This window comes from Tubulanus polymorphus, chromosome 8 (assembly GCF_964204645.1).
Source record: "Tubulanus polymorphus chromosome 8, tnTubPoly1.2, whole genome shotgun sequence".
In the NCBI taxonomy this organism is placed as follows: Eukaryota; Metazoa; Nemertea; class Palaeonemertea; order Tubulaniformes; family Tubulanidae; genus Tubulanus; species Tubulanus polymorphus.
Genome location: NC_134032.1, coordinates 211,049 through 228,029, shown reverse-complemented (window position 1 = coordinate 228,029; position 16,981 = coordinate 211,049). Strand labels below are relative to the sequence as shown.

The 16,981-nt window shown below is 41.7% G+C and overlaps 2 protein-coding genes across 2 annotated transcripts; both read left to right on the top strand.

Annotated features, from left to right (window-relative positions):
• Positions 1–2,276: 2,276 nt before the first annotated feature.
• On the top strand, positions 2,277–6,213 carry LOC141909953 (uncharacterized). Its single transcript, XM_074800638.1, has 2 exons — positions 2,277–2,555; positions 2,833–6,213. The coding sequence occupies exons 1-2, from the start codon at positions 2,277–2,279 to the stop codon at positions 4,471–4,473; spliced, it is 1,920 nt and encodes a 639-aa protein (XP_074656739.1). The 3' UTR covers positions 4,474–6,213.
• Positions 6,214–11,269: 5,056 nt separating this feature from the next.
• Positions 11,270–14,547, top strand: LOC141909771 (uncharacterized). The gene is made up of 2 exons (XM_074800377.1): positions 11,270–11,379; positions 11,658–14,547. The coding sequence occupies exons 1-2, from the start codon at positions 11,284–11,286 to the stop codon at positions 13,260–13,262; spliced, it is 1,701 nt and encodes a 566-aa protein (XP_074656478.1). The 5' UTR covers positions 11,270–11,283; the 3' UTR covers positions 13,263–14,547.
• Positions 14,548–16,981: the final 2,434 nt, after the last annotated feature.

Genomic DNA, 16,981 nt, shown 5'->3' with positions numbered 1-16,981 from the left:
ACCCCCTGGAAGAGTGGGTCTCCCTCCTCTCATCCCCTTACCCCCTGGAAGAGTGGGTCTCCCTCCTCTCATCCCCTTACCCCCTGGAAGAGTGGGTCTCCCTCATCTCATCCCCTTACCCCCTGGAAGAGTGGGTCTCCCTCCTCTCATCCCCTTACCCCCTGGAAGAGTGGGTCTCCCTCCTCTCATCCCCTTACCCCCTGGAAGAGTGGGTCTCCCTCCTCTCATCCCCTTACCCCCTGGAAGAGTGGGTCTCCCTCCTCTCATCCCCTTACCCCCTGGAAGAGTGGGTCTCCCTCCTCTCATCCCCTTACCCCCTGGAAGAGTGGGTCTCCCTCCTCTCATCCCCTTACCCCCTGGAAGAGTGGGTCTCCCTCCTCTCATCCCCTTACCCCCTGGAAGAGTGGGTCTCCCTCCTCTCATCCCCTTACCCCCTGGAAGAGTGGGTCTCCCTCCTCTCATCCCCTTACCCCCTGGAAGAGTGGGTCTCCCTCCTCTCATCCCCTTACCCCCTGGAAGAGTGGGTCTCCCTCCTCTCATCCCCTTACCCCCTGGAAGAGTGGGTCTCCCACCTGTCATCCCCTTACCCCCTGGAAGAGTGGGTCTCCCTCCTCTCATCCCCTTACCCCCTGGAAGAGTGGGTCTCCCTCCTCTCATCCCCTTACCCCCTGGAAGAGTGGGTCTCCCTCCTCTCATCCCCTTACTCCCTGGAAGAGTGGGTCTCCCTCCTCTCATCCCCTTACCCCCTGGAAGAGTGGGTCTCCCACCTGTCAGGAGAGAGACCGTTCAGACTGGAAGAGTGGGTCTCCCACCTGTCAGGAGAGAGACCGTTCAGACTGGAAGAGTGGGTCTCCCACCTGTCAGGAGAGAGACCGTTCAGACTGGAAGAGTGGGTCTCCCACCTGTCAGGAGAGAGACCGTTCAGACTGGAAGAGTGGGTCTCCCACCTGTCAGGAGAGAGACCGTTCAGACTGGAAGAGTGGGTCTCCCACACCCGTCAGGAGACACCGTTCAGACTGGAAGAGTGGGTCTCCCACCCGTCAGGAGACACCGTTCAGACTGGAAGAGTGGGTCTCCCACCCGTCAGGAGACACCGTTCAGACTGGAAGAGTGGGTCTCCCACCCGTCAGGAGATACCGTTCAGACTGGAAGATTGGATCTCCCACCCGTCAGGAGATACCGTTCAGACTGGAAGAGTGGGTCTCCCACCCGTCAGGAGACACCGTTCAGACTGAAAGAGTGGATCTCCCACCCGTCAGGAGATACCGTTCAGACTGGAAGAGTGGGTCTCCCACCCGTCAGGAGACACCGGTCAGACTGGAAGAGTGGGTCTCCCACACCCGTCAGGAGACACCGTTCAGACTGGAAGAGTGGGTCTCCCACCCGTCAGGAGATACCGTTCAGACTGGAAGAGTGGATCTCCCACCCGTCAGGAGACACCGTTCAGACTGAAAGAGTGGATCTCCCACCCGTCAGGAGACACCGGTCAGACTGGAAGAGTGGGTCTCACACCCGTCAGGAGACACCGTTCAGACTGGAAGAGTGGGTCTCCTATCCGTCAGGAGACACCGTTCAGACTGGAAGAGTGGGTCTCCCACACGTCAGGAGACACCGTTCAGACTGGAAGAGTGGGTCTCACACCCGTCAGGAGATACCGTTCAGACTGGAAGAGTGGGTCTCCCACCCGTCAGGACCACACCGTTCAGACTGGAAGAGTGGATCTCTCACCCGTCAGGAGACACCGTTCAGACTGGAAGAGTGGGTCTCCCACACGTCAGGAGACACCGTTCAGACTGAAAGAGTGGATCTCCCACCCGTCAGGAGACACCGGTCAGACTGGAAGAGTGGGTCTCCCACACCCGTCAGGAGACACCGTTCAGACTGGAAGAGTGGGTCTCCCACCCGTCAGGAGATACCGTTCAGACTGGAAGAGTGGATCTCCCACCCGTCAGGAGACACCGTTGCGTTCAGACTGGAAGAGTGGGTCTCCCACCCGTCAGGAGACACCGTTCAGACTGGAAGAGTGGGTCTTCCACCCGTCAGGAGACACCGTTCAGACTGGAAGAGTGGGTCTCCCACCCGTCAGGAGACACCGTTCAGACTGGAAGAGTGGGTCTCCGACCCGTCCTAGTCCTCGTAAATACATTTGTCTTCTCTTATCGCTGTTTCGTGTAATCAGTGCCGCGTGGTTTTAACTTTAGCAAGACGCGTGAGACCCGCGCGCGTGAGGAGGTCACGCCTGCACAATCTACAGTTAGAAAACGCCCAAAAACAACATGGCGTCTAATTCCACATACAGATTCGAGCTCGCAGTTTCTTATCGTGGTCGCAAGATCGGTGTTTGGTCGGATCACGACAACGACTACAGAACGATACAGAATTATTACTTTCAACCGTTGTTCGATTTAGAATGTGATCTGATCGCTACTGCTGGTGATCAATTACAACTACCGATACAGATGTGGACAGAAGAATTAGAGACTATTATCGAAGTAAAACTGAAAGCGATCTATACGGAACAAGTTATAAATGTACAAATGATGCCGTTTGACGAGGTAAACAATACATCGTTCGGACCCGATAGAAATATCTGATTTCTGTATTTAAATGTTTAATTAATCGTTGACCCGATTTGATGAATTCGAAGGTCGAGAATCCAGCAACAAATTAGTCTCATAAAAACATTTTTCATTATGTACTTTGATCATGAAATGTACTTCATGAAATACTTAAAGTAATTCTGCATTTAGATGACTGTATTATCGACAGGTCTACTAGCTAGAAACTGTGACTTGGCGATGTGAGAGTAAAATAACGTTCTTTCAATTTCAGGTGAAATTAGAATGGAGAGAAGCGCCCCCTGGTGTAGAGATACCGAATCATCATATCGGGTTTAATCACTGTCCAGCGATTCATGTGTTTATCGTTAAATGCTCAGACGATGAAACAGCGCGAAACTTAAAAACACATCTTCAACAAGCCCCGCATTCATTAGTGTCGGGGCTTCATGTGATCGCTTCAAACCAGGCACATAATTTGTATAAAGTAAATTCAGTAGGTGTGCCGATCAGTGAAACGCGAACAGTTCGACCAGACATTGATGAACGACATCGTTCTTTTATAGAACATGTCAGACAGTTTCACGATAATTTAGAAAATCAATTCTGTCAATTGAAACGCACTATAGAAACAGTTGAAGAGAGGCTGAACCGGTTCTGTACTGAACAACAACTTGAAGAGAGGCTGAACCGGTGCTGCACTGAACAACAACTTGAAGAGAGGCTGAACCGGTTCTGTACTGAACAACAACTTGAAGAGAGGCTGAACCAATGCTGTACTGAACAGCAACTTAAAGCATTGGAGACAAAACTGACTAATATCAATGATGACTTCATACGGAGAAATTATAAAGTGGAAAGATCTACTGATGACGTCAAAGAGAGAATTGGAAATGTGGAGGGATCTGTTGATGATGTCATAGAGAGAATGGATAGAGCGGAACGATCTACTGAGGACGTCATAGGGAGAATTGATAAACTGGAGGGATTTATCGATGACGTCACGCGGCTACGTGTAGGAATAATCGATTCATTGACGTTCAATAAACGGGTAGATACAGATTTCAGACCCGAACTGGTGACGTCAATACCCGGTGAACACGAGGGTGAACAGTCACGTGTTATATGTGCGGAGTGTATCTCCACTGATTATATATATAGTGTGAATGATGATAATATACAGAGATACATAGAGATTGATGGTGCGATACTAGGACTCGCTACTGATGGTAACGGGTTTCTGTTTGTGGTCGTGGAGAAAAACAGTGAATTCATCCTGAGAAAATATAAAAATCAGAAAAAACTCTTCGAAGAAAATATCACTGATCTCCTGCCTGGAGGCTGTTTCCTGCCTGAAACCCTCATAATCCGTGATCACAATATCTATATACAGTCAGGGGGAATAGTTCATGTTTTACGTTTATTAGAAAACCCTGAAAACAGATTGATCGATGGATGCCGAGTGAAGAAATATCAGCTCCCGGATGGAGATTTCTTTAATATCTACGGTTTCGATGTGGACACGCGGGGACGTATGTTTATCTACTGTGCGCATACACGCAGATTATTGTATCTAACACCAGAAGCAGAACAGATCAGTTTTATTTATATGAACGATTGCGGACTGACATTTGATCCATATGCAGGATTCCCGTGTGTTATTAATGATGATCATGTATTGCTATCGGTATACTCTAATACTGGTAACAGAGGTGCTGTTATCAGTATCAGATATAATGATGTGGGGTTTATAGATCACCCGCGTATAATACTGAACTCTACAGACAGTAGGACATGTGACATACATCACATGTTTAACAGTAACGCTGTAGTTATCCGACACCGTGATAACAGTGATGATCAGAACTCACTGAGATTCTACAATATAAACACTGTATTAACTCCCCCGATTTAGAGCCGAAGTCTAAACCGATTCTAGGGTTCGAGAACGACGTGTATACAATGAAATGCTACTCGTGAATATTGCTCGGATATAGAGGGCGCTGCAGGTGCCGATGAACTGTCGATTATACACGATTATTATTTCCCAACATTATTCTTAGTTGATTATTTAACTTCACAGTTATAACTTTTATCTTTGAATAGGGATTGTCCGTCCCTCTTATTTGATTGGTAGATTTGATCTTACTTGATTTGGTTTTCCATAATACAAACCACACCTGCCCGGAACGAAACAGCGGGGTGTGATGTTGAAATGAGATTTGAATTACATATACAAGTCAACCCCCGATATACCTCCCGCCCACATCGGTGCAGAACGATTTTGGCGGTATAGAGAGTATGGCGGTATATCGGGAGTGTTTTACTATGTATTTGTATAGAGATGTACATTGAGAAAACCTGGCGGGGGCGGTAAATGGGAGGGCCGTATATCGGGGCTTGACTATAGTTAGGTTCGAATTTACAAAATTTTCGAAATTACAAAATTGCAGGATGTCTTTTTTTAACATTTTCAATGTTAATATAATCTAAAATTGCCTTAGTCTTTGTGAATTTGGATATGCATGTGATGATCTCTTGTTCCCGAGGAGACCACGCGGGACCGCGGGTGCACCGGGTTTTTAACTATTGAGTTTTTATTACGAACATGATATATTACAATATAGAATGGACGGCCACAAATCGTCCGGGGACATGTGGTCTCGAAACGAAAAGAAAAAGAACATTATAACATAGATATATCGGTTACATGATTATATTAGGTTCATTATTGTTGAAAGTCTACATTCTACAGATTATATTTTGCTTTGCTAAAATCACGAAATAACCTGCACTATTAGATTTGTTAGGCAGGTGGTGAATTTGGGTCACAGAGATTGTGGCCTATTTGATACACTCAGTCCTGCTGTCAGGGCTAAATTCAGTTCTCGTATCTAGTCGACTAGTGGTCGGAACTAATAACCGAATGCGCTTAATTTACGAACTATCTCCGGAATATAGTTCCGACTAACGGACATTCGGTTTCGTTTAGTTCGACTACAGTCGACTAACTCAGATAACTGAGCCTCGCGGTGAATAGTGCTCGCTTTCTCTTGCATAGTACATATAGTGTCAACGGTAGTTTAACCGGCAGTTGAAAGGCGGCGCTGTGATCGATTACAGGCAATTTTTGGACCAGTCGATTCTGGCCCGCACTCCTGTTATTTGCAGCCACGAATTTGTTCACTTATACATGTCTAACTGACTTTTAAGTGTTTGGTGCCGATTTATATGATTTTACGTGTCTTACAGTGGAACCTCGTTAGTACCTGTCCGTGGGAAAATGAAAAATCATCGTAATAACCGAATTTCGAATTAATCATTTAATTAAAACAATTCCACTATTACCTCAATTCAATGATTACCTTGATACACCGTACTGCTGGTATTCGCTTTTATATTCAGACAAAAATCTTATCAGACGCCGATTTCTCTTTATAATATAGATTAAAAGCGGATTCCTGTTTATAGTATAGATTATCTGTATAATACACAATGAGCTAATGTAAATATTGTAATGTGTATAATATTAAAAAGCCGATTCTACGTGTCCTAGGACAGGATTTGGTTCCCATTTAGCCGATTCCTCTTTATAGTTAGGATGAACTGTGAAATCTACAATTCTAATGTAAATATTGTAATGTGTATAATATTATTCCTATGTCCTTATTCTATAAAACTATTGCTAGATATTATATCATCATACCTTGGTTTTTATCACTAATCATGGGTTCCCTGGTGGTGGGTCGTTATTTACTGTTTAACAATTTATCGTTTTCTTTTTAAATCGACTGGGTCGATTTTTAATTTGATATTATATTTTGATATTAAATATCTATCGTATGCCTTATATATTCATATATATATATATATATATATATATATATATATATATATATATATATATATATATATATATATATATATATGTGTACCTATTTAGCTGTAATAGCCGCCTGTCTAACACAAAATGTCAGTTTACGAGTTTCTGATATTTCGCGTCGAGTTGAGCTCAATCCTAATTTGCTTTGTTGTAAATCGTTTCGTGTGTATTTAATCAATAAACGATACCAATAACTATTTACTACTCAATATATTTTGTCAAAGGATTTTCTTTATTACATCTTCGGTAACATTCTAACAGTGACGGATAGTACTTTATTGGTGTAACTGGTTTATTTGAAATGCGAGGTTTCGCTACTAATGTATAGAAGCTTCATCGGGTGAATGAGTAAATCTAGGCGTAGGACTGGTCGGTCTTGCGACTGCGAGAGACGGTCGAGTCACCTCACAGAAAGTTTGACGCCATGAGAACATTTCGGCCCTTATGTTTAATCTTCATATGGAACGACTTAATTTTGAATACTGTAGATTGATAAACGATGAGATATGTAGCTGTGAAGCTTTCCTTTAGTAAAGGCGCACCATCATGCTATGCAGAATTGATGGCAATTGAAGAAAATTTCGATACATTTGACAGATTCGAACCTAATAATACGCGACCTGCTGCGATCAGTTTTTATCGGTGCAGTAGGTAGGTACTTTCAACTGACTTTTGGGCCTATTAACATACGTGACGACAAGATAAGACCGACGCTGACATTTTCTGATCCTAATTAGTTTGACCGCCAAAGCGGAACACATGGCCTAATGTACCTAGACTGGTTGCCGGTTCCATTCAATATGAAGATAGAGACCGGTAACCAGTCTAATTCTGCGCCACCTGCATTCGTAGTCAGAATAGGACAGGTTTAACCCGTCCGCCATCTTCCGCGGAATATACGGATCCAATCAGATTTCAGTATTTCATCACGTGAACCATGTAACATGGCCGCCTCCAGAGTGTCTCGATTTACGTTCCATGGACCTCTTAAAAAGTCGGTTTCTACATCAATGGGAGAAAGAAACTCGACCAAAACTATCAGGTAACGCTTCTGCGAGAACCTGTACTGCGTGTGGCCTCGAAGATATCGACATGCAAGGCAGTATGTCTCCGTTACAGCAACATCTAAATCTACCCTGCTCGCAAAGGAACGGTCGTCAATCGACAAGAAGACCGACGAACTTGAGATGGAAAAATCAATCTCCACTGACTGACTTACTGAACTGAACCAGCCATGCAGCAGAGGCCACGACACCGGCAATTTGTCTGTTCACTCAAGATGACTGATTGATTATGCTGAATGTGACACTGGACATTGCAGTCAATTCAGTGTGGTGAAAATATTAGCCTATACGACAGGTGACTTCACTTACTTCACTTCAATGTCTTTTAAAACTTGTGAACAGTAAATGAATACTTATCTACAAATATTCTGTTGATTGTCTATTGTAGGTCATTGTGTGTGTTCTGATGTTGATTTTCTGAGATACAACTCAGAATTTCTTAAGAATTAGAAGTTATATACTTATTAAATTGAATGAGCTAAAACATGCACAGAATGAATTGTTGTTGTATCATGGTAAGTTTGAAAAACGGATGAAACATAAATTGAAAAGTCAATCCAGGTTTAATTGTTAGTATATGTATATCGGTTTAATTTCAGAAAGTAACCTCAATCACGAATCAAAGAGATTAACGAATCCAGCATTAATCATCATGAAATTAGATTCCAAATAACAAGTGGTGAAACACCTAGATTCTGATACAGTGATGAGGTTTAAAGAGCTGGAATTTATTAATAACTACACGAGCGAGTATGCAATTGGAATTAGGATTGGATTTAGGCCTACTTTCTGGTCAAGAGTTGGTCTTTGTGATTCGAGTTAAGTTAGAGATATCAGTGTCATTCTGTTGTCACACAATTTGCTATGTCACAAAATACGTATTTCACCATCTTGTCAGGCAGTCGACGGGGGCGAACTAATCAAATCACACCTGCTGATGCGACTTGAACATGAGGCTTACCAGGCTGTCTCGAACTTACGTCTCGACAAAAGCCTGTCGTATGATGATTTCTGTCGGCGGCTATCCCGTTTCCAACAAAGAAAGACTGTGAATGACTTTAAGGTGTTGTTGAAAGGGAGGGACCAAAAGACAACGGATCGGTCGAACGTTATGCTGATGAGCTAGCAGAACTGGCAAGAAACGAGTATCCTGGCATTGCCTTCGAGCTACAGAACGAATTGGCCAAAGACCAATTCCGTGTAGGCCATTTGGAAGCAGTTGTCTCTGGTAACGGCAGGCGTCGGCCGCCTGCTGATGACGAATGTTGGCGTTGCAGGGATGCGGTTCACCCCTGTCACTGTTTGCAGTATTCTCACGAGTTTCCTGACTATTTTCATTATATGAAGACTATGCAATGATTTATTCATTTATTTATTTTTAATTTTATATTATTTATTCTATATTATCTTATTTATTTTATTTACTTTCATACTCTTTGTATTTTAGCTATTTTTGATTTCTGTTTAGTTTATAGTCTTTTATCATGTATCCACTGAGAACGTGTTTCAACAACTGTAATCTGGGCGACTTTGCTTTTTATTATAGTAACTGGTTGTTTGGTTGGTGGAATTCATATATATTGCCTAGTGGTTGTACCCGTCACAATATGTCGGAAACTGGCCCGTTGTTGTTGTGAGTTTGGAGAGTCATAATTTGCCCTTTGAATTATATACACTTCAGTTCAAATTACCGACGATTTTTCAAGTGGCTCGTCCATCGTTAAAGCGGGATTTTACCGTCACTGTTGACCAAGTGAAGGTCGATATGACGCACTACAAGTAACCAGCAGAAATACCCATCCTCGATGGGTTGGAAAATTCTGAAAATTTTTGTTTGTAGAAAAATAACTGCCTAATAAATCCCGATTGACCTTTCCAATTAAAACTCATCAAGCAATGTCATGTCCTCGGTCTATAACAGTAAATGTTTTTGCAATTTGTTCTCCCAGTACTGAGAGTGACTGGTATACCCCTCCTTAGTTTTAATAGGCCCCTTAAATATCAGCCTGACAAAATCCCAATTAACCATCTACTATACTGCCAACGTCTGGTGGAATCTTCTTGGATTTTGGGAATTTAAATACGGGTGGAATAAGACCCTGGGGCCAGTTGCACAGTTGTGACTTAAGTCCATAATTCGTCTTAAATCTTAAGACTGGTCTTAAGTTGTTAGATTGGCTATAGAACGAAGTTGGTCTTAAGTCTAAGCCATGACTATGCAACTGGCCCCAGGATCCAAATGAAATTGTTATCTTTACCATAAGAATGAATACAAGCAAAGTTTCATGACCAATGAATAGATTTCGCACAAACTGGTCATGACAGTTTCTCCTTTATAGTATAGATTTCATTTAATCATGCTCTTTCCCTTTACGAGCGGATACTGAGCGCGATACAGGAGGACCTTGTTGTGTAAATTATTGCTGATTAACAGCCTCATCAATCGTTGAGTTAAAACAAACTTCTTCAAATCCGTCCGTAACCCTAACAAGAAGACTTGCAATCGCGTCTGAGGAGTGGTTTTCAATTTAGCAAACTTAGAGGTGAGGTCCTCCAAGTATGACTTCACCGGCTCATTCGATCCCTGTTTATGGGCATGTAACACGCTTGCTCTTGCTTCTAGTGAAGTTCTTTTGGGTCTAACTTTGCCAGCAGCCCCTCTTCAACAAACGAGTACGTGTCTGGACCTAGACATTGATAAGTCAAAGTTATAACGTCATCTTGCCACGTCCGTCAAATATGCCGGCAGCACTGCTGGAGCATCCTCTGGCCAACCAGACCCTCAAAATCATGAATGAACTGACCGAAATCACCCGAGGCCTTACCATCAAATTTCTGTCGCTTAGGTGGGTGGAGTGCGGGTCTAGGAAAATTGATTAATGAATTCAAAGTGTTTTGGTGTGATCCAGCCTGCGCTGCATTGATAGGTGGGTTCGGGGGCACGGGGGAACGGGTGACGATATAGTCGCAGGCGGCCTGGAAAAGTACTTGTTCGGCAGACACGAGCTTTTCCGCCGAACAAGTACAACCAATAACAGCATGGGTTGACTGCACATGGATCCTAGGGACAGGTTCCATTGCTTCATGTAGTGCTCGACGACATAGTATTTGAGGAGCGGCCAGAGCTAGGGAAAGTATGTCGAAGAGGGATGGGCACGGACTAGAAGAGAGTGGGTCTCCCACCCGCCAGGAGACACCGTTCAGACTGGAAGAGTGGATCTCCCTCCCGTCAGGAGACACCGTTCAGACTGGAAGAGTGGGTCTCACACCCGTCAGGAGACACCGTTCAGACTGGAAGAGTGGGTCTCCCACCCGTCAGGAGACACCGTTCAGACTGGAAGAGTGGGTCTTCCACCCGTCAGGAGACACTGTTCAGACTGGAAGAGTGGGTCTCCCACCCGTCAGGAGACACCGTTCAGACTGGAAGAGTGGGTCTCCGACCCGTCCTAGTCCTCGTAAATACATTTGTCTTCTCTTATCGCTGTTTCGTGTAATCAGTGCCGCGTGGTTTTAACTTTAGCAAGACGCGTGAGACCCGCGCGCGTGAGGAGGTCACGCCTGCACAATCTACAGTTAGAAAACGCCCAAAAACAACATGGCGTCTAATTCCACATACAGATTCGAGCTCGCAGTTTCTTATCGTGGTCGCAAGATCGGTGTTTGGTCGGATCACGACAACGACTACAGAACAATACAGAATTATTACTTTCAACCGTTGTTCGATTTAGAATGTGATCTGATCGCTACTGTTGGTGATCAATTACAACTACCGATACAGATGTGGACAGAAGAATTAGAGAACCACATAAAATGTGAACTGAAATCGATCTATACGGAACAAGTTATAAATGTACAAATGATGCCGTTTGACGAGGTAAACATCGTTCCGACCCCAGAGAAATATCTGATTTCTGTATAATTTAAATGTTTAATTAATCGTTGACCCCGATATGATGAATTTGAAGGTCAAGAATCCAGCAACAAATTAGTCTCATAAAAACATTTTTCATTATGTACTTTGATCATGAAATGTACTTCATGAAATACTAAAAGTAATTCTGCATTTGGATGACACTGTATTATCGACAGGTCTACTAGCTAGAAACTGTGACTTGGCGATGTGAGAGTAAAATAACGTTCTTTCAATTTCAGGTGAAATTAGAATGGAGAGAAGCGCCCCCTGGTGTAGAGATACCGAATCATCATATCGGGTTTAATCACTGTCCAGCGATTCATGTGTTTATCGTTAAATGCTCAGACGATGAAACAGCGCGAAACTTAAAAACACATCTTCAACAAGCCCCGCATTCATTAGTGTCGGGGCTTCATGTGATCGCTTCAAACCAGACATCTGCACATAATTTGTATAAAGTAAATTCAGTAGGTGTGCCGATCAGTGAAACCCGAACAGTTCGATCAGACATTGATGAACGACATAGTTCTTTTATAGAACATGTCAGACAGTTTCACGATAATTTAGAAAATCAATTCTGTCAATTGAAACGCACTATAGAAACAGTTGAAGAGAGGCAGAACCGGTTCTGTACTGAACAACAACTTGAAGAGAGGCTGAACCGGTTCTGTACTGAACAACAACTTGAAGAGAGGCTGAACCAATGCTGTACTGAACAGCAACTTAAAGCATTGGAGACAAAACTGACTAATATCAATGATGACTTCATACGGAGAAATTATAAAGTGGAAAGATCTACTGATGACGTCAAAGAGAGAATTGGAAATGTGGAGGGATCTGTTGATGATGACATAGAGAGAATGGATAGAGCGGAACGATCTACTGAGGACGTCATAGGGAGAATTGATAAACTGGAGGGATTTATCGATGACGTCACGCGGCTACGTGTAGGAATAATCGATTCATTGACGGTCAATAAACAGGTAGATACAGACTTCTCACCCGACCTGATGACGTCAATACCCGGTGAACACGAGGGTGAACAGTCACGTGTTATATGTGCGGAGTGGTGCTCGACTGATTATATATATAGTGTGAATGATGATAATATACAGAGATACATAGATATTGATGGTAAGATACATGGACTCGCTACTGATGGTAACGGGTTTCTGTTTGTGGTCGTGTGGAAAACCAGTGAATACATCCTGAGAAAATATAAAAATATGGAAAAACTCTTCGAAGAAGAAATCGATGATCTCCTGCCTGGAGTCTGTGCATCCTTAGTGGTCCGTGATCACAATATCTATATACAGACAGGAGATAGAGATAGTGACATTCATGTTTTACCTTTACGAGAAAACCCTGTAAACAGATTGATTGATAGGAACCGAGTGAAGAACTATCAGCTCCCGGGTGGATATTACAAGTATACCAACAGTTTCGATGTGGACACGCGGGGACGCATGTTTATCTACTGTTCGCGGACGCGTCGATTATTGTATCTAACACAAGAAGCAGAACTGATCAGTTTTATTTATATGAACGATTGCGGACTGACATTTGATCCATGTGCAGGATACCCGTGTGTTATTAATGATAATCAAGTATTGCTATCGGTAGAATCTGATACTAATAGAGGTGCTGTTATCAGTATCAGATATAATGATCAGGGGTTTATAGATCACCCGCGTATAATACTGAACTCTACAGACAGTGTGACATGTGAGATACATCACGTGTTAAACAGTAACGCTGTAATTATCTGCCACTGGGATAACAGTGATAAACAGAACTCATTGAGATTTTACAATATAAACACTGTATTGACTCCCCCGATTTAGAACCGAAGTCTAAACCGATTCTAGGGTTCGAGAACGACGTGTATACAATGAAATGCTACTCGTGAATATTGCTCGGATATAGAGGGCGCTGCAGGTGCCGATGAACTGTCGATTATACACGATTATTATTTCCCAACATTATTCTTAGTTGATTATTTAACTTCACAGTTATAACTTTTATCTTTGAATAGGGATTGTCCGTCCCTCTTATTTGATTGGTAGATTTGATCTTACTTGATTTGGTTTTCCATAATACAAACCACACCTGCCCGGAACGAAACAGCGGGGTGTGATGTTGAAATCAGATTTTGAATTACATATACAAGTCCACCCCCGATATACCGCCCGCCCACATCGGTGCAGAACGATTTTGGCGGTATAGAGAGTATGGCGGTATATCGGGGGTGTTTTATTATGTATTTGTATAGAGATGTACATTGAGAAAACCTGGCGAGGGCGGTAAATGGGAGGGCCGTATATCGGGGCTTGACTATAGTTAGGTTCGAATTTACAAAATTTTCGAAATTACAAAATTGCAGGATGTCTTTTTTTAACATTTTCAATGTTAATATAATCTAAAATTGCCTTAGTCTTTGTGAATTTGGATATGCATGTGATGATCTCTTGTTCCCGAGGAGACCACGCGGGACCGCGGGTGCACCGGGTTTTTAACTATTGAGTTTTTATTACGAACATGATATATTACAATATAGAATGGACGGCCACAAATCGTCCGGGGACATGTGGTCTCGAAACGAAAAGAAAAAGAACAATATTACCTAGATACACCGTACTGCTGGTATTCGCTTTTACATTGAGACAAAAATCTTATCAGACGCCGATTTCTCTTTATAATATAGATTAAAAGCGGATTCCTGTTTATAGTATAGATTAGCTGTAAAATACACTATGAGCTAATGTAAATATTGTAATGTATATAATATTAAAAAGCCGATTCTACGTGTCCTAGGACAGGATTTGGTTCCCATTTAGCCGATTCCTGTTTATAGTTAGGATGAACTGTGAAATCTACAATTCTAATGTAAATATTGTAATGTATATAATATTAAAAAGCCGATTCTACGTGTCCTAGGACAGGATTTGGTTCCCATTTAGCCGATTCCTCTTTATAGTTAGGATGAACTGTGAAATCTACAATTCTAATGTAAATATTGTAATGTGTATAATATTATTCCTATGTCCTTATTCTATAAAACTATTGCTAGATATTATATCATCATACCTTGGTTTTTATCACTAATCATGGGTTTCCTGCTGGGTCGTTATTTACTGTTTAACAATTTATCGTTTTCTTTTTGAATCGACTGAGTCGATTTTGGTATTAGATATCTATCGTATGCCTTATGTATTCATATAATATATATATATATATATATATATATATATATATATATATATATATATATATATATATATATATATATATATATATATATATATATATATATATATATATATATATATATATATATATATATATATCTGTATCTGTATCTGTATCTGTTTAGCTGTAATAGCCTCCTGTCTATTGGACAAACACAAAATGTCAGTTTACGAGAGTTTACGTCGAGTTTCTGATATTTCACGTCGAGTTGTGAAGCTCGAATCTAATTTGCTTTGTTGTAAATCGTTTCGTGTGTATTTAATCAATAAACGATACCAATAACTATTTACTACTCAATCTATTTTGTCAAAGGATTTTCTTTATTACATCTTCGGTATCATTCTAACAGTGACGGATAGTACTTTATTGGGAATCCTTGCTTGCCACAGTTGCGGTGCAGGTATCGTATTGCAAAGTTCTAGATCTCCAGCTTCAGAATGTGCGTCTATCCAGGCAGCCATTTATCAAGTCTGGCATCTATTCTACTTGTTGAGGAAAATGTTTTTTTTAATTCCATTCACATCCGATTATGATGAAACAATTGCGTGTTTAAGTCGATTGAAATCGATTTATTCTATCACAACCTGGCCGTTTATGGTATTAGCAACGTTATCGCCAGTCCGTGTGCAATACCAGTTGTAAAAGGATTATCTTTAAGGGCCTTATCATAAAGCTATCTACAAACACGCGATAATTCGAATATCTCACTCTTAGAGTTACCTTCGATCATGAATGTAGCACTGATGTTGTTTGGAATAAGAATCCCGACGACTTTCTTCAAATGCATTTCGATCTTGTTGATCTGTTTATCGGGGTATTTAGGTAAGTCTTACTAATTTGCACTATCAGAACATAGGGTTCTACGGTAGAACGTCTTAGGGTTCTTCGATTTACCTCCCAGCGGGAGAACCCTGAAAGTTTCTTCATTGAATCTTTTATTATAAGGTTCTATAAATAACCCCTGGAAAAGGTTATTGATGAACCATTCCGTACAAAGGGTTATTTGAAAGAACCAACCTCTTCGATATAATCATACAGGGTTCTTGACAGGGATTTTGAAGACCATTCCATACAAAAGGTTCTTGGAAATGATTATTTTCAATATCATCAGATGGTTTGACAGGGTTCTTTGGGGAACCATTATTATAATCTATGTTCAGGGTTCGTCGTTCGCTTTTGACAGCTGATGCTTGTTGTTCGTTTTCTTATTTTAATCGTCTGTTAATCATGTTTGACTACTCCCTTAGTTCTTCCGAATTGAATGTTTACTTGCTTGAATTTCAGAATATTCTAGATTTCTAAATAAGTTAAAGTTTAAACAGTTATTGTATCACTCAAAATCACAATATCTGTGATGCAGTTATCCGACTTAAAATCCTACAATTATGGATTATGACCATTTGTAGAAAAATAGTTTTCAGACATATCATTTTAGAGTAAAACATGGTGGTAACCACTTACAATATTTCTGGGAAGATTTTGATAAACTTTTTAGTCAATTTACAATTTGGATTTTACTTGAAACAGCTCGAGTCTGAATTGAAGGGGGGAGGGGGGGGGGGGGGTTGGTATTCAAATCGGATATGGTAACTCGGTAATTGGTTCCCAGGCTTCTGTGAGAGTCGTATTGTTGTACATAGTGTCTGGGTGTGCGTGCGTGCGTGCGTGCGTGCGTGCGTGCGTGTGTCCGTCCGTCTGTCTGTCTGTCTGTCCGTCTGTCTGTCTGCGTGTATGTCGTTCAGTTATTCAGCTTCGTTAGAAGTAGGGTCGATCTTGATATGAAATCTGTGTAATATGTTAGATTACGATTACGATTACGATTTTATTTACACTCCAAACATTTCCATGGTATATGGAGGAAAACTATTACACATGTATATACAAATATTTACAAAACAACACTGAAGTGATTAGTACGGGAACAAGCCACCTAGCGGCAGAACTTGGCACTTAAATCTCAGCGACATGACCTTGAAAAAAAGTTGTTCTGACAAAATTTAAGTCGGCCCTATATAATCTAAAATGCAAGGGAAAATATCACGTGATATTTTCTGATTCGAGTCTGAGCCCGAGACTTGTTGTCGCCCATGGCTTGTTATCAATATTACTATCACGACTATTATTATTACTAGATGTTGCGTTGGTTATCAAACAAAGCTGTAACAACGTGAGATGGGTTCAATACGACGAACGCCGTCTCGTCTCATCCTCACAAGCGAGTTCATCATCTGCAAAAACTATCGACGTGCAAGATATCACCGAGTGCCGCAGTAAGTGTCTACTGGAACTTAACTTCAAATGTCGTTCAATATCG

Coding starts and splice junctions, on each gene's coding strand:
- LOC141909953 (XM_074800638.1), top strand. CDS start 2,277: ATGGCGTCTAATTCCACATACAGATTCGAGCTCGCAGTTTCTTATCGT. Junction 2,556..2,832: donor AAATGATGCCGTTTGACGAG/GTAAACAATACA, acceptor TTTCAATTTCAG/GTGAAATTAGAATGGAGAGA.
- LOC141909771 (XM_074800377.1), top strand. CDS start 11,284: ATGTGGACAGAAGAATTAGAGAACCACATAAAATGTGAACTGAAATCG. Junction 11,380..11,657: donor AAATGATGCCGTTTGACGAG/GTAAACATCGTT, acceptor TTTCAATTTCAG/GTGAAATTAGAATGGAGAGA.